Source organism: Cuculus canorus, chromosome 1, assembly GCF_017976375.1.
Source record: "Cuculus canorus isolate bCucCan1 chromosome 1, bCucCan1.pri, whole genome shotgun sequence".
NCBI classification, from domain to species: Eukaryota; Metazoa; Chordata; class Aves; order Cuculiformes; family Cuculidae; genus Cuculus; species Cuculus canorus.
The window spans coordinates 91,763,324-91,785,628 of NC_071401.1; the positions used below are offsets into that span (position 1 = coordinate 91,763,324).

The following is a 22,305-nucleotide window of genomic DNA, read 5'->3' on the forward strand; positions in this document are numbered from 1 at the left end:
AACACACTCCAAAACTATCATAAAACTACTTGGAGGTGGGTGGCAAACTGAAGAGCCTTTGAAAATACCACAACTGAGAGACATTTTAAGGAGCAAATTGCGGAGGGAGAAGTCTTTTAAAAGTCTATTTGCCATTTGTGTTTTCTTCATGGGGAAATAACATCTTGGCCTGTATCAGAAACAGCCTGGCCAGCAGGACCAGGGAGGTGATTCTGCCCCTTTACTCAGCACTGGTGAAGCTGCAGCTCAAATACTGTGTTCAGTTCTGGGCCCCTCATTGAGACATTGAGGCTCTGGAGCGTGTCCAGAGAAGAGCAACGAAGCTGGTGAAGGGGCTCGAAAACAAGTCTTCTGAGGAGCAGCTGAAGGAACTGGAGTTGTTTAGCCTGAAGAAGAGGAGGCTGAGGGGAGATCTTATTGCTCTCTACAACTACCTGAAAGGAGGTTGTGGAGAGGTCGGTGTTGGTCTCCCAAGTGATAGGCGATAGGACAAGAGGGAATGACCTCAAGCTGTGTCAGGGGAAGTTTACATTGGACATTAGGAAAAAATTCTTCACAGAATGGGTTATCAAGCACTGGAACAAGCTGCCCAGGGAGGGGTTGGGTCCCCACCCCTTGAGGTGTTTAAAAGGTGGGTAGATGAGGTTCCTGGGGACATAATTTAGTAGTAGACACTTACAGTTGGAGTTGGTAATCTCCAAGGTCTTTTGCAACATAATGATCCCATGAAAGACTACTGAGGATGATACCAGAAGCAATTACTGTTGCAAAAAGTGTAACAGTTTGATTTAAGCTAAAATAGAGTTAACTTCCAGCTAAGTAATAGTATTTTTTTGGAAGTTTGACAGTTTGACAGAATATCCCTCTGAGAGCATGGATTCTTTTCAGACACTGTTTTCCATACGCTGCTCAGTCTCTGGAGACGATCATAGAATCATAGAATCACCAGGTTGGAAAGGACCCACTGGATCATCGAGTCCAACCATTCCTAACACTCCCTTAAACCTTGTCCCTAAGCACTTCATCAACCCATTCCTTAAACACCTCCAGAGAAGGCGACTCAACCACCCCTCTAGGCAGCCTCTGCCAGTGCCCGATGACTCTTTCCGTGAAGAATTTTTCTGATATCCAGCCTGATATTGCCCTGTGCAGTAGGATCTGTGCTAAGCAGAGGTGTCCCCTTGCCATCCTCTCTTGTTTGCAGCCTTTCTCGGATCACCAAGCTGATTTCCCGTATTTGCGGCGTCAACCAGCCCCTGCCCCGCGCCGAGCCGGGCTCCACCACGCTCCGACCCGGCTGCGCCCCAGCCCATGCGGGGATTGCCCGCGCCGCCGGCGGGGCGGGGCCGGGACCGCGGCGTGACGCCAGGGCGCGCCGTGCCCCCTCCTCTCCCCGCCACGAGGCGAGGGGCTCCCGGCGCCATGCGGCCCCGCCACCGCACCGCGGGCGACGCGCAGGTAGCGCCGCGGCCCGCCCGGGGCATCTCCGCAGATAGGTGGAGGAGAGAGAAAGAGAAGAAGAAGGAGATGGAGAGAGGAAGGAGGAGGAGGAGGAGGAGGAGGGGAGAAGGAGATGGAGAAGATGAAGGAGATGGAGATGGAGAGGGAGGAGATGGAGGAGAAGGAGGACGAGATGGAGGAAGAGGAGGTGGATGAGAAAGAGAAGAGGATGAGGAGGAGGACAAGATGGAGAAGGAGGTGGAGGAAGAGGAGGAAGGGAGATGGAGGGAGGAAGGAGGAGGAAAGATGGAGAAGGAGATGGAAGAGGAGGAGAAGGAGAGAGGACAAGATGGAGATGGAGGATGAGATGGAGGTGAAGGTGGAGATGGAGGAAGAGGAGGAGGGGAGATGGAGCAGGTGGAGATGGAGGAAGAGGAGGAGGGGAGATGGAAGAAGGGGAGATGGAGGAAGAGGAGGAGGAGAGATGGAGGAAGAGGAGGAGGGAAAATGGAGGAGTTGGAGATGGAGGAAGGAGGAGAAGAGGAGAGGAGATGGGCCTTGCCAGGGCCCCAAGGAGGGTCGTGTCAGGGGCTGCGCAACTGAGCTCTGGGTGGGATGAGCAGGGTTGGGGAGGTGGCTGCACGAGATACCCAGGAGCTTGTCCCTGGGGCTCAGTGTCTGGGGCCGCTGTGGCAGCCTCAGTGTTGGCTTCTAATGCAGTTGTGGGCAAGGATGGGACCCCCTCCCTTGTAAAGGGGGAGCACGATGGGAGCTATGCATAGGAGGAGTGCTGGAGGCACCCTGAGCTGTTGGAGAGTGGGAAAACAGGCTGGTGGGGATTCGCTGCTGCGTGTTCATTGCCAGCTGGGATCTCTGCCCACTTCAGCCCCCTGCCAGGCAGGGAAAGGGGATTCAGATTGTGCAGGTCGTTAGCTAAGGGGCATAACTAAGTATTAAGTCGCGCAAGGGGTCAGTGAGGACGGATGTTAAAATTCCTTACACCCAGTCACTCTAAAGCACTGGACAGAAAACTGCTGTTCTCTGTTGTCTCTTACTTGCTTTTAACACTATTCCGGTGGGGGAGATGCTAAGTAGCTGTTTCAGCATTCTCTACGGAAGTTTAGTCTGTTGGAAACACACCATTGCAAAGATCTGTGTTTATAGCAGGAATGATAAATGAGATTTTTTTTCCTTATTATGTATTTCATATTTCAATCCCAGCACTTCAGTAGTGTATTTTATTTGAATTTAGCTTCTGCTAATGAATGGAGCTGTTTTTATGCTGCTACCAAATTGTTCTTCCTAATTTTGAGCAATACTGAGTTGTCTCTCTGTCCATCTTGTTTGCTGATGCGGAGATGGTATTCTTCTGTTGCCATGTGTTTATGCTGTATTTTTTTGAGGCTTAAATGAGTTGTGTTTTTCTTGAATCATGTAATGTGGTGGTACTTGGCCATACTGACTTGGCCGTAAGTGCTTCCTAAATGCAACTTAGAGCATACAATTCAAGTTAAAAGTAAAATTTTCCATGTCTTTATTGCACTTCTGATGCATCTGAAGTGGGAAAGCTGGAACTGGCCTGTTCTGTCATGATGTGTTTGAAGGAAAGCTGGGAAAGAAACAGAGTAGGAAGCAAAAAATAAGGAAATATCTACCTCAGGAAGTAGAGAAGCAAAGATAATTGCAAGAAATGGTAAGAAAGGATGGCAGTACCAGGGTAGTGCTGCCTGTGCCAGTGGTAATGACCTCCGTTTGTCTTGTATAGTTGGTCTTGAGAAATTGCAGGGATGGTATGCTTTGTACATGTAGGAGATAGTTTCTTGTGCTGTCCTGTAGTACTCCTCTCTGGAAGGAGACGTGATACATAAAAGATCTAATTTTTTTCTGCACCATTCTCACTGCAGTGCCAAGCAGTACTAAGATATGTTATAATTTTGTTTTGTGAAAACACATTAGATGATTAATGTTTTAGGCAAACAAATTTAAACCTTCTTTATGTCTATGTGTATATGGTAGCCTTTTGAAGACACAGCAGTATCCACAGGTACATGCATCAGAAATTGGAGTTTAGGAGTAGTTTGGTACAGAAATTTCTGCATAATTTTTAAATTAATGCACATTCCGTTAGACTGTGGAATCAAGTTATTTTAGTTATTTTGTGTAAAAACATTTTTTTGTCTTAACTTGGGATTAAATTATTTTTATGGGGTATTGGGTTGAAAATAGCTTTTGTTCCTCACAGAAGATGAATTCTTTTGAAAAAATACAGACTGCTCTAAAAGAACTGTTGTAATTTAGCAAGGTGACTGAGGATCTTGCAAATATTTGAATTAACTAGAAATCTGAGTTATATTGTGTGCTTTACAACAGTCTCAGAACAGTAGCTTGGCATTTGCATAACTTCGCATTTTAAAATGTGAATTTTAATTTTTACATCATTCAGATGTACATTGCACACATCTTATAAAGAAACAGATGCAGAGAGATTTGTGTTTAGTTTAGAGTGGCAAAAGTTAGGTTACAATCAAAGAGTACTTGGAGACGCTTGATTTTAGTTATTTCTGGATAGTTTTCCCTTAAAAGGTTATGAATTTCTGAAGTCATGTAATACAGAGAAATATTTTTGTCTGATGGAAGGGATTCAAGCAGAAGAGTGTTGCAGGGCTGTAACAGTGTCTTTGGTTTGTTGTTGTTTTTTTTGTTTGTTGTGTGTCAGAAGGCTGAGACTGAAGAGGAATTTGTTAAGATTAGAAGGAGGGATTTGGAAAGGCTGACAACTGAGGTTATGCAATTGCGGGATTTCTTGCCCAAAATACTGAATGGGGACATCCTGGGGACATTCCAGAAACTGGATGCTATTGAATCAAGTGAGTAGTGCCATCTTACAAGCTATCATAGTTTCTCCCAGACCTACTTAGAACAAGCTGTTGTGCCCTTATGAATAATTGTAGAGTTTGTGGAGGTATTCCAGATTAAACTATGATGTTCAATGACTGTTTCACTAAATTAATATGTTTGTAATGAAGAAAATTACAAACTCCATTAGAAATAATTAGACATGTCAAATTAATCTTTAAAAATATTTTACACTGGATAAAAACGTGCTTAGTTCAGGCAGTAAGGGAAGCTGTATCAAGAAAGAAGTAATTCATTTTTGAGAAAAGGCAAAAGCATTCTGTTTGTCAAAATGTCACTTCAGACGCACACCAAAAAAAACCTGTGGTAAATGGCTGTGGATAAAAAAGGATGACGTGATGTCATTGTAGTTAACTTTTCTTGGTTTTTTAGCTTTTATGCTTTTCGAGACGTAAATATACATAATAATTATTGCTATATTTGTCTTGTATACAGGTCTTTTTACTGCTGTCTCCAAAGTGTTGTGATTCTCTATGCATTACTTCTTCAGCAGTTGCACCACTCCCAACATGCCATTAGGATTAAATCTCGGTCAACTCCTTCCCTGGTCTGTTGTTTAAAAGCAGCAGGACAATTCTCCTGTTCTCCTAGGAATTGGTTTTGTCTGAAAAGATGCGGGACAAGCACTGAGACGCATTATAGACAGTCTGTCTCTTCTAGACTTTCAAGTCATTAATTGAAAACTAATTTGCATCAGCTGTTTAATAAAGAGTAAGATAAGAGCCTCAAGGCCTCTCTCCAATACCAGGTCTTATACTGGGACAGAGCTTCCAGCTGCTTCAGCGGTCCACTCTTTGGAAAGATTCTTCAATTCCTATCGGAGATTGAGTGAGACTGTACCACCTCTCCTGCTGCCACTCAAGACATCATCTGTGTCACAAGCAGTGACACAGGGGCTGGAAGTGTTCTCTTTATTCTGTTGGAGGGCATCAAGGGCTGTTTCTAGTTGCATTAGATGTTCAAGACCTTTGACTAGTCAAGTGCTTGTTTTACCTACTCTAATCAGTGCTCGGCCTTAAGATTTCTCTTAATGATTCTTCTTAGGCTCTGTGTGCCAGGCATCAAGGAGGCCTTACAGGGCCTTCCAGTAACAAGTTTGTGGCATCAACGTGGGCTTTTTAAAGCATTCCTTCAAGTGTTCTTCTTACTAGCCAGGTTGTTTGGAGGTGAACCTGATGCCTTTTAAATCTTGTTGAGTGTATCCCCACAGTGGAGATTTCTTTTGGAGTTAATGAGATCGTTTGACGTCTTTGTTCTGGCCCTTGCCATTGTTTGCCCCTACAGCTGGGGTGGTGATTTTTGCTAGTCCAGTCTGCTCGTAGCTCTGCAGCATGCAGTAAGGCGCACCAAAAGGAGGCATTTGGAGAATACAGTTCATGAAAGGTCAGACATCACAGGGCCACAAGCAGTCTTCAGTTTCAGAATGGTGAGCTCTAGGGCTGTTTACTGTACAGTCCCTTGGCATATGAAGCTTGTAAGAGTCCTGGTGGCTACTAGAGATGTTTTTTCATGTTGTTCTTACAGAACCTTTTCTTTTGTTTTCCCCATTGCCCTGTGCTGCTTTTGAGCCTGCTGTCTCTCTCGGGGGCAAATGCTACTTCTTCCCAGAGTTAATTCACCACTGCAGGGGTAAATTTATAAATTTCCTGTTTGGATAAGGATACAATTTCATGTTTCTTGCTCATCCAAACTGGCAGTGAAAGCTGTTTCTTCACTTAGTGAAGCCAAGTCTGTAACCCTCAAGATTTTAGTGTTAGGAGCGAAGAATCTTTCCTACCGGGGTTGAGACTTGCAGCCAGTGGGAGAATCTGTCAGGCTTTCCTTTGTGCTACTCAAGACCATGGTTTGTCAGAGTCAGCAGCACAGTCTTCAGTGTCAGCAAAATGTCTGCTGCTCATTCTGCTGCTGTGTGTCAAGAGGTGGTCAAGATGTTGGGACTGGTGCATGCAACCTTGAATTCTCTTCAGACAACCTTGAATTCTCTTCAGACAACCTTGAATTCTCTTCAGAGCAGAGGAGCGCACTGCTGTGAGAGCTGATAGGACCTAGCAGGGAGTTTCCAGGAATGAGGTACGGTTAGAAGTAGGTCTCTTTTAATCCACTTAGAATATTACCTATATCTTTCTCCTCTGGAGTGGACCTAGGCCTAGTTTCCTATGACGAGGTTGACACATCCTTCTTTTATCTGGAGGACTTCAGAAGATAGAGGTAGCATTGTATTAACACTCACTAAATACTATTCACCTCCTGGCTCAGTTTTGCTTCCTGGACCTATGAAGTCTGCCAGTGAAGGATGTGGCATCTTCATGTGACACTGGAACAGGACACTGGAACAGGTTTTCAAGGGAAGTAGTGCATGTCGCCTCCCTAGAAGTGTTCAAGGCCAGGTTAGATGGGGCCTTGAGTAGCTTGGTCTGGTGGAAGGTGTCCCTGCCTATGGCAGGGGGGTTGGAACTGGATGATCTTGAAGGTCCCTTCCGACCCAAACCATTCTATGATTTCATGAATCATGTGTTCGCTGGCTGTGCTGATATAGGATGCAGTGTGGATCCATCCTCTCAAAGGCTGGAAGTGATTCTTCTCGTTCAGGAGAATGCGTCCTTGCAGCAAGAGAATTTTTCACTGGGATTTGGCTACCTGGCAAGGATAGATGGGTCCTTGGTCTGCCGTTGATGAGCAAAGCATGCCCTGCTCTTGCTCAAGACATTTTCCTGGCAAGTACTGAAGACTACTGCTCAAGTAGATTTCTTGACGGAACTAAAGAAAGTTTCCTACCACTGACCAGAGTTATTCCTCAAAAGCTCGATTAATCCATTCCCCATTTCATTCTTTTTCTTTGTATTGCAGGTTGAAAAGAACCGAATGCTTGGAGAACATGCCTTGGCACATATATATTTCCTAGGAGTGGACCCTTGCCTTGCCTCCATGATTTCTGTTTAAAAGTCTTGGTGTTGATGGCTTAAAATCATGGAAGGGCTGGGTGGAAGTATGTTCCACCTGTTTAAAAAAGCTGATTCTGGCTAGTGATGCATATGTATTTGAGATGATAACATTTTGTTAGTTAGGACCAAAAGAGAGGAATTTATTTCTGAAAAAAATGTAGAATTACCAAATAAAATGCCAGAATCCAATCTTGTTGGATAATAAGGGCTGTGTTTTAAAATGATGTTATCTTTTGATGGTTAAATTTTATATACTCTTTGCTAAATACATGAAAAAATATTGATCAGAAGTATTTGAACTGTATTAAGCCATGTACCATACTCTTATGATCAAGGGTATGGCACTTGAAGTGGGACATAGCTTGTTTTTTTAAGCTAATGAAAATTACAGTCGATTCTGTTTGTATGTTACTTTTTGGACTTAATAAAATGTGTTTCCTCTTTTCGGTATAAGTAGTAAGCATCCAGAACCATGGTTTTAAACTAAATTACAATACACAAGAGTTGTTTAAAAATGTCATTCAACAGACATCACCATCTCAAAATGTAATACTTCTAACTTGATTTCCATTCACTAAAACAAAGTGTCTGAATTGGAATGTATTTCTGATAATACCAGGGATTAATTTTTGAAGAGAATTATAAAATATACTTTTTGCTGACGTAATGTTTAAGTAGTTCATAATGTGTTGTTTTATAAACATTAATTTAAAATATTTGGACTAGTTGCATTTCTTTCTAACTGTTCATATAATTTGTACATTGTGTATTGAAACACTCGCTTTTGACTATTCTTGGTATACTTTTTCTTAGATTTTCGCTGTATTCACTGAATTTCAAAGATACGAGACGTGAAAACCATCATGAAAACAAAGAAGCAAAGTAAAAAATAGAGTAAACTTCTAAAAATCTCCGAGAACCTGGAGCTCGGTTCCAGAATGGCATCTTATCAGCACACAGTATTTAATAGCTAGATGTGAATCTTTCAGTCTTTCCCTGTTTGAAATCAGGAACACATCATGCTCATTTGGTTTCTTATGAGAACTGTTGAAATGTGACAGACACAGATACACCAGTTTAGCCACGAGGAGGTGATCTAACACAACTGAATAGTTAAACCGCCTCATCACAGTTGCACATAGTGGATTCTTTTTTCTTTTAGTGCAAGCGCATTGATCATAACTTATCTGCTTTATCCTATCACAGACATGGAGAAAAAGGAGGAGGAAATAGAGCAGCTGAATATGGATTGTGAACACTTCAGAGCCCGTCTTGAAACAGCCCAGGCAGATTGCATGAGAGAGAAGAAGGTAGATTTGCTGTTAGAATATTGGTATCTGCGTGCTTCACTTTCAATAAAAGCAGTAGTGACCAGTTTTTCATGTTCATGTCCCAGAATACAGCCTCAGTCTAAGAAATAATCTGTGATTTCTATTCATATAGTCAGGTGATGAGTATATTACTTACTGATTATTTTTTACCCTAGATATTTATTTCTGGAGCAAAAGAGTCAACATTATTAGCTAGACAAAATATAATCTGTTGCAGTACCAAAAGCATTCAGCGTGTACAGAGGTACCAGCTGGCAGTTGGTCTCCCATTTAAGAAGATAACTCCTGCATAACTGTGTAGATCTCTTGCCTTCTGGACTGTGTGAGCTGCTGGTGTATGGCGTTGCTTATGGGCTGCTTGACAGGGTTCATTCTGACCTCCCTAAAGTTAAAAATCAGTCACTAGCATTTTGTTTATGTTACTGAGATCAAGTAAGACATTGAGTACTTGGGAAGATTGTGATGTGACTGGCATCAAAAGGTCCTTCACAGAATCAGTTGCTTTGAATTGCATGTAAGTGTAAAGTGTTTTCAGAAAGGACAATGGGCGATAGTGTAAGCAACGCAGTGTATAAAATTACACCAGCTTCTCTTTTGGCTTGCTGTAGGCTGTGTGCCTTTGTTTAGTTTTAATAGTCTTTCTCAATCACTTGTTGATCCAGTTACCAGGCGCAGCTGTGAGTCAAAGAACAATTACAGGGCTCCTTTTGCTCTGTCAATATTGTACTTGGTGATTATGAAAGGGGACATTCTTAACAAGGAATAGCAAAGACTGTGACTTCTGAAACTGTGGGTCTTCTATGAAGCTGTTGAGGTTCAAACAAGATCACACAGGCTAGTGGCTTAGTTTCTGAAAGGCGTGAGAATCAGTTGTGATTATTTGCTGCAAAAGTTCATTTTCTTGGACCTAAGCACCATTTTCAGTAGCCAGCAGAAGCTTTGTCAGGGTTCTAGAGTTAGCATCTGCCAGCCTTGTGGTTGCACAAAGACAGATGAATCTCTAAATGGTGATTTAATTTTTCAAAAAGAACAAATGAAGAGTTCATGTGTGCAGTTTTAGGGCACATCTATGTGGACAAGTCATTCTGGAATGAAGTTGGGTATGAATGTGAAGTATAATGGAATAGTGCAGAGAATCATAGAATCATTAAGGTTGGAAGAGACCTCTAAGATCATCAAGTCCAACCATAAAGTTGTTTACCTGAATCTTCCTTACTCCCAAATAAGTATCTTCTGGAATAGCTATTGCAGTTTGGCAGTAGACACTTGGTTAGCTTTGCTGTGCATCCAGGTCTTTACTTGTATAAGCATCCAGGATCTTAGAGATCTAATATTACTACTTTAGATATTAATGAACAAGATCTCAATCTTTATTCATGTTAATAGTGGAAAATAAATGGCAGGTGGTTTAGGTTTATGTTGTCTTGGATGGCAGTTTTAGCCAAAGCATGGATAGCTTACTAAGAGTGGTTGTTATCTTGGTGTTCCTGATCTCTTCTCTCCATGTCTTTGCTGTAGTGCAGTGGGCACTCGTTGTCTAAGTGGCTCTTGTTACTTGCCACAGAGGTGTATTTGTTTGAGTGGATTGTGCCTATGTACATTGTGAAATCCTTTAGGTCTTTGGGATAACAGACGATGGAGTATGTGTGATTTTTGTTCCTGTTGATCACTGCATGGTGTTTTTACTTTAGTTGCTGTTCTATAGGTGTCCTTGCATGTAGTTTCTGAATTATTTTCTACATACTTCTGAGGGAAGAGGAAATGATTCACTGAAACAAACATAAAATAAATGCATTTTTTAGTTGAGCAGTGCCCTTTTCTTAGGGGATTGTAAACCAATATCTTGCATTCCATAATTTCTGTGCAGTACAGTATCACTGATTAGGGAATTGCTGTGCTTTCTGAACTTGAGCAGAACTTGAAGTGCACATGTTATTCTTGGCTAGTGTCTTCTTTGTCTGTCTTTGCCAAGTTATGTATTTAAGCACTGCTGTATTCTTGTGCCTTGATCCTCTCCTGAAGGTGGTGGTGTTGCACAGTGCAGTGATTGCTTCGTGACGTGAACTCTCGGGAGCCTTGCTTCCAGCTATGTTATTTGCTTTTGCAGGCTCAGTTTATTTTCCTGGCTCTTGAAGGTACTATTTTGTTTTCCTTGCTTCGTACCTTTGTTCTGATGTTGCTTTTGATCTATTAAAAATCTTGCGTCCTTCTTGGGGGATCTAGTTTTGGTATTACAATTTTGTGTCTTACTATTCAGTATTGGCATCCAAATGCAAAATGCAAATAAAATGTGTTAAAGATATATTTTCCTAAGATGAGGGCAGTACAGAAAAGAAGGATGAAGACAATGTAGAGATTAGACAGGAGGATGTCTGACACAGATGGTGGCAGAAAAGCTGGTAGGTCTGGTAGTGAGTTATGTAAAATATAATTTGGCTAACATGCTTAAAAATGATCAAAGCATTGAGAAATAAGAGACTTTTGCTGAGACTTCTGTGCCTAGGAAATCAGGAACAAGTATCAATCTTTTGCATATATTAAAATATAAGGTGAAGGAGGCTCTAGAGAGTAAATTACACAGAAATCTGCTTGATAAATTTAATTTGAACTTTACAAATCCAAGCCTGTGTGTTCTGTTTGCAGCGTGATAAAGCAATGCCAATCAGGCTGTCAGGTGTGATACAGGAGTTTAGGTAGGTAACTGATGACAGAGTACAGGCAGCTTTGTACTGGTTGATTTGCAGATGAGTTTATGTTCGTATTCCTTCCAAACCCTCAATACAAAGCATTAAAGTAAACCGTTAAAATGACAAAAATATTGTTTTTAAAATCTCGATGGGACTACATGGTTGAAGGTTCTGTTCTGTTTACTTGCTTTCAAAACTGATGTAGAACAGATCCCTTCTCATTTTCCCAGACTTCATCCTGATTGCTAAACATGCAGAGGAGCGTGCTTTCTCCAGTGAATTTGAAAATCCCATGCCCACAAAATGGGCAGAGCAAGATTCTTCTGTTCTTTTGACATAGAGTGGTCTGTGATTCTCTCTACCCGCACTGCCTCTCTCTCTCTTTTAATACTTGAGTAAGCATTATTTCTCTTGGTTGGCCTCTGTCTTTCCCTGCAGCACTGTCTAGTACCACGCTGCTCAGAGTGGGGAGCTCCTGCTCACCCTGAGAGACCACAGGCTGTGCAGTACCCCTGCTTTCATCTTGCTGTCCACTCTAAGCTGAGAAGTGCAGCAGTTTTGCTACCCCTGTGGCAATTGGTTGGAAGCCAGTGAGACCTAGAATCATACCTAATCTCATGGTATTCTTCTGGCCAACATGTGATTGGAAGAAATATACTACCAAATTGAAATTGTGTCCTGGTTCTGTTCGGTTGCTCTGTTCTCTCTCTATGCCTTGTGACGAGGACTGCTGAGCAGCTCACTTAGGTGGTGGATGCATGATGGTGCCTGGGTTTTCTGGGTCTGAAAGGCCCCCCAAACTTCAGACCTCAGGTGTGTGTTTCAACTGTTCTTTGCCACTGCTGATTGGGAATATGCCAATAGAAAAAAGTAGATACCCAGCAACTCTAGTCTGTTGGCTAAGGCAGATCTGTGTTTTGAAAAACAAAGCAACCCTCCCTTCCTCAAAGATGTTTCCAGTATCTTTAGTAAGGTGTCTGGAAAGGCTGATCTCTGATGCTGAAATCCCTTCTCACTCAAAGAGACATGTAGCTATTTGCTTGGGAGGAGTAGTCTCCTATCAGCCGCCTTTAGGTGCCACTCAGTCTCGGCGGGTCACTTGGTCTGACCTTGTGGACGGGCTTCTGGTTACTGTCAGCCTCCATGACATGCTTACTACTTAGATATAGCTCAGGAGAGAGGGGATGGTGACTCGCCACCCCCATCTTTGTTCCATATATGGCCATGATGTTGTTTCTTGTTCTGTCCCTCAGCCTAGAAACATGCTTTGGCTGACATGAAATGCAACTGAAATTTCCTTACGCTATTTCAGGAGAAATTAGACCTCCGCCAGCAGCTGAATGAAGCCAAGCAGCAGCTCCTGCAGCAAGCAGAGTATTGCACAGAAATGGGTGCAGCGGTGTGCACATTGTTGTGGGGTGTGTCTAGCAATGAGGAAGCTGTTAAAAGCATTCTAGGAGGAGTAAGTATGGCAGGTGAATACTTATTGATGGAAATGCTGATAGGCCATTAAAATAAAGACCTTGCTTTAAAATAAGGACCTTTTAACACACTTTAATATAAGAATATACTTCAGACACTAATGTCTGCAAAAATGTTTTCTGAATTTTATGTTCTTTGTGAACCATCCATTGTCATTTAAGAAGTGTTGAAAATACGTAGTGTTGCGAAGCAGGCTTGCAATAAATGCAGGGATTAATTCATATGTTACCAAACAAGAATTATCTTGTTTTCCACCACACACAGTTAAACTGTAAGCAAGGGTACAGCTAGCACAATTTAAATATCTTTGCAAGCTCACAGAAGAAGAAAATAATTCTTAGGCACATGCAACAGTTCCCATGCCTATAGGGAGCGTGGAGGAGCTATATCTATGGAAGGAAGACAGATCCATCAGTTCTCTACTTCTTTTAGTCTTTGTGCTGCTTTAATATTTGCATGAATGTTCAGAATTTAGAGATCCTAGCCGCTTTGTGTCTAGTGAATCTTATTAAATCTATGTTAAACTTGGGCATGTAGCTTATTTGAAAAAACACAAACAAACCATCAAGAGTTAATGACGATAGTAATATTACAGCTGACACAATTTCACTGCCAAGTGCAGCTGATGGAATTAGGATGGATCAGAGTAACTGGGCTGATAAAAATATGGTGTTCTGTCTTGTCACAGCCAACATGAGAAGAAATTATTGCATTTAATCGGAGTGAACTGATGCCACAGTTTCTTCTGGCTTGATTTTTCAGCAGCGTGATGAGCAGCTGAATGAACAGAATCATAGAATCATAGAATCACTAGGTTGGAAAGGACCCACTGGATCATCCAGTCCAACCATTCCTAACAATCCCTAAACCATGCCTCTCAGCACCTCATCCACCTGTCCCTTAAACACCTACAGGGAAGGTGACTCAACCACCTCCCTGGGCAGCCTCTGCCAGTGCACAATGACCCCTTCCGTGAAAATTTTTTTCCTGATGTCCAGTCCGAACCTCCCCTGACGGAGCTGGAGGCCATTCCCTCTTGTTCTGTCCCCTGTCACTTGGGAGAAGAGGCCAGCTCCCTCCTCTCCACAACCTCCTTTCAGGTAGTTGTAGAGAGCAATAAGGTCTCCCCTCAGCCTCCTCTTCTCCAGGCTAAACAACCCCAGCTCTCTCAGCTGCTCCTCGTAAGACTTGTTCTCCAGCCCCTTCACCAGCTTCGTTGCTCTTCTCTGGACACGCTCCAGAGCCTCAGCATCCTTCTTGTGGTGAGGGCCCCAGAACTGAACACAGTCTTCAAGGTGCAGTCTCACCAGTGCTGAGTACAGAAGAAGAATAACCTCCCTGGACCTGCTGGTCACGCCATTTCTGATACAAGACAAAATGCCCTTGGCCTTCTTGGCCACCTGGGCACACTGCTGGCTCGTGTTCAGTCAGCTGTCAACCAACACCCTTCCAACCAGGTCCTTCTCCTCTAGGCAGCTTTCTAGCCAGACTTCTCCTAGTCTGTAGCACTGCATAGGGTTGTTGTGCCCCAAGTGCAGTACCCAGCATTTGGCCTTCTTGAACCTCGTGCCATTGGTCTCAGCCCAGCAGTCCAGCCTGTTCAGATCCCTTTGCAGAGCCTCCCTACCCGCCAGCAGATCCACACTTCCACCCAGCTTAGGGCCATCCACAAACTTGCTGAGGGTGCACTCAATGCCTTCATCCAGGTCATTGATAAAGACATTGAACAGGGCTGGACCCAGTACCGAGCCCTGGGGAACCGCACTTGTAACTGGCCTCCAGCTGGAGTTAACTCCATTTACCACCACTTTCTGGGCCCGGCCATCCAACCAGTTTTCAACCCAGGAGAGTGTGCGCCCGTCCAGGCCAGAGGCTGACAGTTTCTGAAGCAGAATGCTGTGAGAAACCGTGTCAAAGGCTTTACTGAAGTCCAAGAAGACTACATCCACAGACTTTCCCCCATCCAGTAGTCGAGTCACTTTGTCATAGAAGGTGATCAGGGTAGTTTTGCAAGACCTGTCTTTCATGAACCTATGTTGACTGGGCCTGATCACCCAGTTCTCTTGCATGTGCTTTGTGATAGCACTCAAGATCTCCTGTTCCATGACTTACCCTGGCACTGATGTCAGACTGACAGGCCTGTAGTTCCCTGGATCCTCCCTGTAACCCTTCTTGTAGATGGACACAACATTAGCCAGCCTCCAATCCAGTGGAACTTGCCCAGTCAGCCAGGACTGCTGGAAGATGATGGAAAGGGGTTTGGAAAGGACATCTGCCAGCTCCTTCAATACTCTTGGGTGGATCCCATCTGGCCCCATAGACTTGTGGGTGTCTAGCTGGGCAAGCAAGTCTCTAACCGCCTCTTCTTGGATCACGGGAGCCTCATTCTACTCCTCTGACTCCTGGTTTTGTACACAGAGGGAACAACTTCCCTTCCTATTAAAGACTGAGGCAAAGAAGGCATTAAGTACCTCAGCCCTGTCCTCATCTCTTGTCACTGCTGTTCCTTCTGCATCCAATAGGGAATGAATAATCTCCCTAGTCCTCCTTTTCTTGTTAATGTATTTGTAGAAAGATTTTATTATCTTTCACAGACTTAGCCAATTTGATTTCTAGTTGGGCCCTAGTCCTCCTGATTTTTTCCCTGCACAATCTCATTTCCTCCCTGTAGTCCACCCAAAACGCCTGTCCCTTCTTGCAAAGGTCGTAGATGTTCCTCTTCTTTTTGATGCCTCTTGATGCCTCTTTGATGCCTCTAATAGCGTTAGTTCATTATAGTAAATGGTAAACTAGTGTGTTTATCTAGGAGGTTTTCCAGTTTGGGTGCACCGAAATAGACTTGCAAAAAAACCCAAACAAAACGCGCATCTGTTGGAACGTGTCCAGAGGAGGGCTATAAACATGATCGGAGTACTGGAGCACCTCCCATATGAGGACAGGCTGGGAGTGTTGGGGCTGTTCAGCCTGGAGAAGAGAAGGCTCCGAGGAGATCTTGTAGCGACCTTCCAGTACTTGATGGGGCTACAGGACAGCTGGGGAGGGACTGTTTACAAAGGCATGTAGTGATAGGATGAGGGGCAATGGCGATAAACTGGAGAGGGGCAGATTTAGTCTAGACATCAGGAAGAATTTCTTCACCATGAGGGTGGTGAGGCACTGGCACAGGTTGCTCGGGGAAGCTGTGGATGCCGCATCCCTGGAGGTGTTCAAGGACAGGTTGGATGGGGCCTTGGGCAGCCTGATCTAGTGGGAGATGTTGCTGCCCACGGCAGGGGTGTTGAACTGGATGATCTTTAAGGTCTCTTCCATCCCAAACTATTATATGATTCTGTGATTCTAATTATAACTTTATATTCGATATTAGGAAGCTGTACGTTGATACCTTTTGTTGATAATTTCTGATGATCAAGATCCAAGCAGGAGCAGTTACTAAGGAAAAAAAGTCTGCCAAAACACTGTGTAAAGCATTTAAAATAACAAAGGCAGGTGGGTACTACAGAGTTCCTACATAGCAACAAAACCAGTATGAATTTACATTCCATATTTTCAGAACACCTTATAACCATAAGAGTGTACAATATTTAGTGACTGGCCATTGTTATTTGACATGTAAAATGGTATTTGAAGGGTGTGTTTCCCACAAACATAATGCTAGCAGCGATGAAAATGACTGTATTCCAGCAAGATGAGAATAAAATTAGTAGAAATCTTGTTGAAAGCGGTCTTAACTATCACAATTATGTATAATCAGATAAAAGCAAAACTGTTACCTGATGATTTGTAAAAGGGTAAAAAACCAACTGTGAAGATGAAATACTTTTGTTTCAAGATTTGTTTGAAACGCAGAATACTTCTACTCTAGTGATTTCTAGCAAACATTAGAGCCTACTGAACTGCTATACTTCCAGGGAAGATCATAGCAACATTTTTGGGCAGCATTTTCTTGTGATGGTGCACATAACACAATAAGAAATGTGCCTGGGTTTGCAACAAAACTACTAGAAAGAGCATAAACTGATCGTATGGCTTTGCAACAACCACAGATTATAACTGGTAATGAGTCAGCTAATTAAAAGACAGTGGAGATTTGTCCTACAAAGTTTTTGGTTTGGTTTATTTTTGGACAAGTTATGCAGCTTGTAGCATCTTCCCACCTCCCCTGAGAAGATGCTGTGAACTACAGAAATGTATAGGAACATCAAGAATGTTCTAAAACTGTTGCTTATATTTAAGCGTGTGGGGAGGGTAGCATCAGTTCAAAATAATTTCATACCTTAGAGAACATAGCTCAGATTTTTTCAGTCTTTGCACAGATATGGAAATAGATCTTTCATACAGTTCTATAATAGAGATTCATAGAATCATAGAATGGTTTGAGTTGCAAAGGACCTTAAAGATCATCTAGTTCCAATGCCCCTGTGATGGGCAGGGACACCTCCCACCAGACCATGCAGCTCAAGGCCCCATCCAACCCAGCCTTGAACACTTCCAGGGAGGAGGCAGCCATGACTTCCCTGGGGCGACCAAATCAGATTGACTGATTTGATGTTTGGGGCCAATATACCATTTGTCTCCACATGGGTTGGGAAAGCCAGAACTAGAGCAGCAGTTTCGAAATGTAACACTAGTTTTCAAGGCAGTGGGAGAGATTTTCTACCAATGTGTAGTATTTCGAGAGAGAACTTGAAGAAACATCCAGAGAGTCATAGAATCACCAGGTTGGAAAAGACCTCTTGGATCATCCAGTCCAACCATTCCTGTCTGCCACTAAACCTTGTCCCTGAGCACCTCGTCAGCCCGTCTTTTAAACACCTCCAGGGATTTCCACCACCTCCCTGGGCAGCCTCTGCCAGTGCCCAATGACCCTTTCCGTGAAAAATTTTTTCCTTATGTCCAGTCCGAACCTCCCCTGGCGGAGCTGGAGGCTATTCCCTCTTGTTCTGTCCCCTGTCACTTGGGAGAAGAGGCCAGCTCCCTCCTCTCCACAACCTCCTTTCAGGTAGTTGTAGAGAGCAATAAGGTCTCCCCTCAGCCTCCTCTTCTCCAGGCTAAACAACCCCAGCTCTCTCAGCTGCTCCTCGTAAGACTTGTTCTCCAGCCCCCTCACCAGCTTCATTGCTCTTCTCTGGACACGCTCCAGAACCTCAACATCCTTGTGATTTTTTTTTTTTTTTTCCAGAAAGCAGCACAAGAGAGAGTTTTCAAGGATGCTTACCTGCATGTGCCAAAAAAAGAAGCTAATAGATTCCCATGAGATTGTTTCAGATGTCTTTTAAAAAAACTTCAACCAGGTATCTGCATGGCAGGGCTCTCACATGGAAACGTGGACTGAAGGTTTGATTTCAGAACAACATCAAGGCTTGCTTTATCTTGAGAAACTTTGGATCCTACAAGGTGGAATGCTACTTCAGTTATCTGTTACGGTGACAAAGACTTTATCTTTTATCACAGCAGTTTTGCATGTTAACTGATTTTACGAAGGAGTTACTTGGACAGCAAAAGAGTTCATCACACTCCCTGAGCTCAAGGAGCTTAATGGCTAATGGCTGCTCTCAGAATTGTCCCTATCTCCCTGTCTGTGGGTGAGACATTCTTCAGTCCCATGAAAATACTGTCAAGCTAGTAAGAGACTGTGACGACTACGTGATGTTTGCTATTTATAAACTCTGCTCCAGCTTCTCATACCTCACTGCTAGTTAATGACTGTTTGAAAAGAAAGTTCAGCAGAGAGGACACTTGTGGCATCTCAAGGGGCTGGCAAATAGAAGATTTTGCTTTTCTTCGCAACATACCAGCTACACAGTTTGCTTAATACTCTGTTATGTTCCTATGTGAACAGATATATTTGTAATATCTTTACTAGTAATACCTCTTCATTTTATCTTGCATCCTCTGCTTCTTGAAGTATAGTCACTGCTTATGTTAAAATTGCCGTCTTTGAGGTGAGTTGTCCATAGAAGTATAGAAAGTACATCCAGGATATGCAGAAGTGCACATTTTTCCGTTCTCTTTCCCCACGATCCCTTCATTCCTGTTATTCTGGGACCACAGCATCACTTTTGAAGATACTGAATATTGGCTGACCCTGCTTTTTACATCCCTTTGCTGGAGTCATCCCACAGGATGTACATCCTTGTGTTGAATTTGCAGCCGTGGAGGAATAAATAAATGTTACCAGTAGTTTTGCATGTATTGTGAAAGCAATAGTTTTGACAAAATATTAAAATTTTCAGTCGCTTTGCAAAAATGAATAGAAGTTCAGACATTTCTTGGGCTGTCCCATTGGGTCGCTGCCAGGAGTGACTAAAAGTTTCAGCTGTTTCATGAAGCAATTATTCAGATTGTTAAAAATACCAGGAAATCTGGCATTATGGGCTCTCTGCTACAATTTTTTTTCCTTTTTTTAAAATGAAAACCAGTGTCCTGTGTGGGAAATAGTTACATCAATGTTTTACAGATTAGAATTAAACAGAAACAGTTCTCTCCATCCCTCTTTGTGGGCTCTGTCTTCACCTCTGTCCAGGCTCTTTGTCCTGCCCTGAGCTTTGTGCCAAGTGCGTGGTTCTTCAGCAGAGCCTCAAATAGAGGGGTATTCCAGCTGAGGGGAGAAGACTGTCCAATGTAATTGCTGGCTGTACTCCTGCTTGTACGCCTCGGCGTGATGATTGTCTTGCTCGTGTGACATTGCTGACTTAAATTCAGACTGTGACCTACTAGAGACTTGTTTACATTTCTAAAGAACTTCTACCCAGCCTGTTCTCCATCCTGTATCAAACGATTAATTAATCCTGTTAGTTTCCAACTGAATTCTGCTTTTTTTTCTGGATATTATATTGGTTTTCCTAGGAAATTCTTGTCATGATCTCGGGCTGCTCTTCAGTCTTCTGCTGGATAGGGTTTTGACAAAAGCTCCTGTAGTAGCCCAGGTAAATATGAAACACCTTGTGGAGCTATTACAAGGCAAAGAGGTAATATCTTCACTTTTGAAAATAAGCTTTAATTCTGCTGTTCGATATATAATATTGTGGATCTAGGAGGTAAATACACAATATTTTAGTTTTGTTAATAAATGTAGCATTGAGTAGTTCATCATTTTCTTTGGTGTAATGTTTTCAAATATCAGAGGATGAAATATGCCACTTAGTGCATTCTTGCTGTTTTCAGTTGTTTCTTGAAGTAATTTTGAAGATCGTCCAGTTTTACTGTAACATCTAATAATCATAGTTGCTGTGGAGTGTATAATCTTCTTTTCTTCTCCATGCTTGCAGAGTAAAGCAGTGAAGTTTTTCACAATCACTGCACAGACCATGGAGAGCTTTGTGAAGTCGTTAAGTGAAGACATGAAACAGCAGGATTTGGATTCTGATGAAAATCAGTTTGTATTAGCTTTGGCAGGGATTGTGACAAGTAAGTTAATGTTATCTCTCAGAGTAGCATTTCACCTGTACTGGAGATTTCTACATTGCCTTATTTGTGCTGCAGTAAATACAGCTTTTCAGAGTTAGGTATTTAGTCAGTCTGGGTATCTTGGGTGACTTCCTAATCCTTTAATGTTCTAGCAGATACTGTCAATGAGACTTCTGTGAGGCATTGTGCTGTCTGCGACACAGTTAAGGATTAGGCGGGGAAGAGGCATTGAATTCTGAAATTTGCTAACATGTCTGTTCAGACTACAGTAAACTAAGGACCACTTTCCTAGTCTTGTATGCTCACCTTAGTTTGTAAATGTCAAGCAATTTATTATACTTTCTGAGTCGCCAATAATACTGACATCTTCAAGATGTGTGAATTGCAGATGATGTGAGTAGATCAGCCCCACTTTAAGGTATGTGCTCAGCGTTTTGAGACTGCTTAAGATTTTTTTTGCTGCCAACTGGAACCTACCTTCACTGTCCTGAGTCAGTAGTGCTAAGTGAAGGGTAATAAACCTGATTTCCATACTAAATGTTCCTTTTTAGGGTCAGAAAACAAGTAGAAAGCCACGATCTATCTTAGCATGGCTGCCCTTGGCTTGGAAGGCTGTGAGAAATGGGGCTGATATGTGACCTGCACTTTTGTGACTGTGCAACTCTTCAAGTGACACTAATGACTTGATTCAAGATAGATAAGACACTGTCTGTTTACACAAATAAGTTAATCTTGCATCAACAGGGTTTTTTTGAAGGTGGGATTTTGGGTGTTTTGGTGCCATTAAAGATTGTAATAAAAAAAGACAATGTGTGATGCATTATGCTACTGTACCAAGGTGTAATCCAGTTCTCTCCGTTGCTTCAATTATAGAAACCAAAAAAACTCCAACTCCCCCTCTCTCCCCAGCATTGCAGAAGTAAAGTCCGAACAAAGAAAATGTTTAAAGGCTGGGGAGTGGGTATTGGTGTTCTACCTGAGGAGGCATCAGGATGGTGCATTTAAATCTTGCCTCACTAAAGCTGATATAAATTTTGCCAGTGAATTAGATATTACCAAGATTTGTCTCTGTCTGTACTTTGGGAAAGGTGGTTGCTGAAACTCAGATGTGATAAAGGATACAGTCAGATGAATGATGCCGAAAGTACCAGCTTAATCCTCCTAGTTATGCTGTAAAGTAAAATTACACTAGAAAGTGGTATTAACACTGATGAGGTGGTCGTGAAGTGCCAGGTATTCCCAAGTTAGCATCAGAATAGAAGTTCTTAGTGCAGTCTTGACACAGCACAAACACTGTGATAATCTTCAATCATGCATCTGTAGTACCTCTGCTTATTCTGAGGTTGAAAAAGACACCAGGATGTATGTGCATAGGAGAGAAAACCTCAGGCTGCATGAAAGTGCAAGAACTGTATTGTGCAGCACATCCCCAGGCCTGCGCTGAATGGCAGACCGGGGAACCAGGTTCTGTCACTGGTTATAGTACGTACACTGTGCTTCACATGTTTGGAGGAGGCTTGGCACAGCGGAAAGAAGCTTGGGTTGCTGGAAGATACTGCTTGTGTGTAAGGGTGCACTGAAGTGTGGGGCAAGCAGGAGGGAAAATGCTAAAGGAAAGTCTGCTTTGGAGCAGTATTCTTTGAAATGTTTTTGCCTTTTGGTTTGTGCATGAGAAATGCAGCACTTGCAGAGAGGTAGAAAAGGAGCTTTTTGATGTCTTTTAGAATTTTGATTGTGTAATTTGCCAAGTATATTGGATTGAGTGATTGTAAACCAATCTGCAATTTCATTTCTTTTAAAGTGAGACCTATAATGGTCAGCTTTGCTTCAGTCACACATTATTTGTGGATGAATTCAACCTTTTGTTTCATAATTAATTATGTTACTGCTAGGATGCTGGCCACTCTCTGAATAAATATTTTAGTTACCAAAGTAGAATTATTAAGGAGTTTGACCAGTGTAATTTGCTGCTTCAGTATTTGCTATGTAGATTAATATAGTTTGGCACTTTATATATATGCCATAGTTCATTATTCACAGCTGACGTATGTTTTTAGTGGTCCTGATAACTAGCATAAACTTTTGTTTGAAACATGATTT

The 22,305-nt window shown here is 42.6% G+C and overlaps 1 protein-coding gene across 7 annotated transcripts in view; it reads left to right on the forward strand.

The window, feature by feature from the left end:
* The first annotated feature begins 1,360 nt into the window (after positions 1-1,360).
* HSF2BP (heat shock transcription factor 2 binding protein) overlaps positions 1,361-22,305 on the forward strand; it is a 37,697-nt gene continuing 16,752 nt past the window's right edge. Inside the window, exons 1-5 of one of the 7 annotated variants that reach the window (XM_054056484.1) lie at positions 1,365-1,458; positions 4,160-4,307; positions 8,505-8,608; positions 12,629-12,778; positions 20,067-20,205. In XM_054056484.1, the coding sequence (XP_053912459.1) occupies positions 1,423-1,458; positions 4,160-4,307; positions 8,505-8,608; positions 12,629-12,778; positions 20,067-20,205 (577 nt within the window). In that variant the 5' untranslated portion in view covers positions 1,365-1,422. Of the gene's footprint in view, positions 1,459-2,087; positions 8,609-12,628; positions 12,779-20,066; positions 20,206-22,305 lie in introns of those variants that run through there. The other 6 variants (XM_009560927.2, XM_054056485.1, XM_054056489.1 and 3 more) reach the window with 6 other exon arrangements.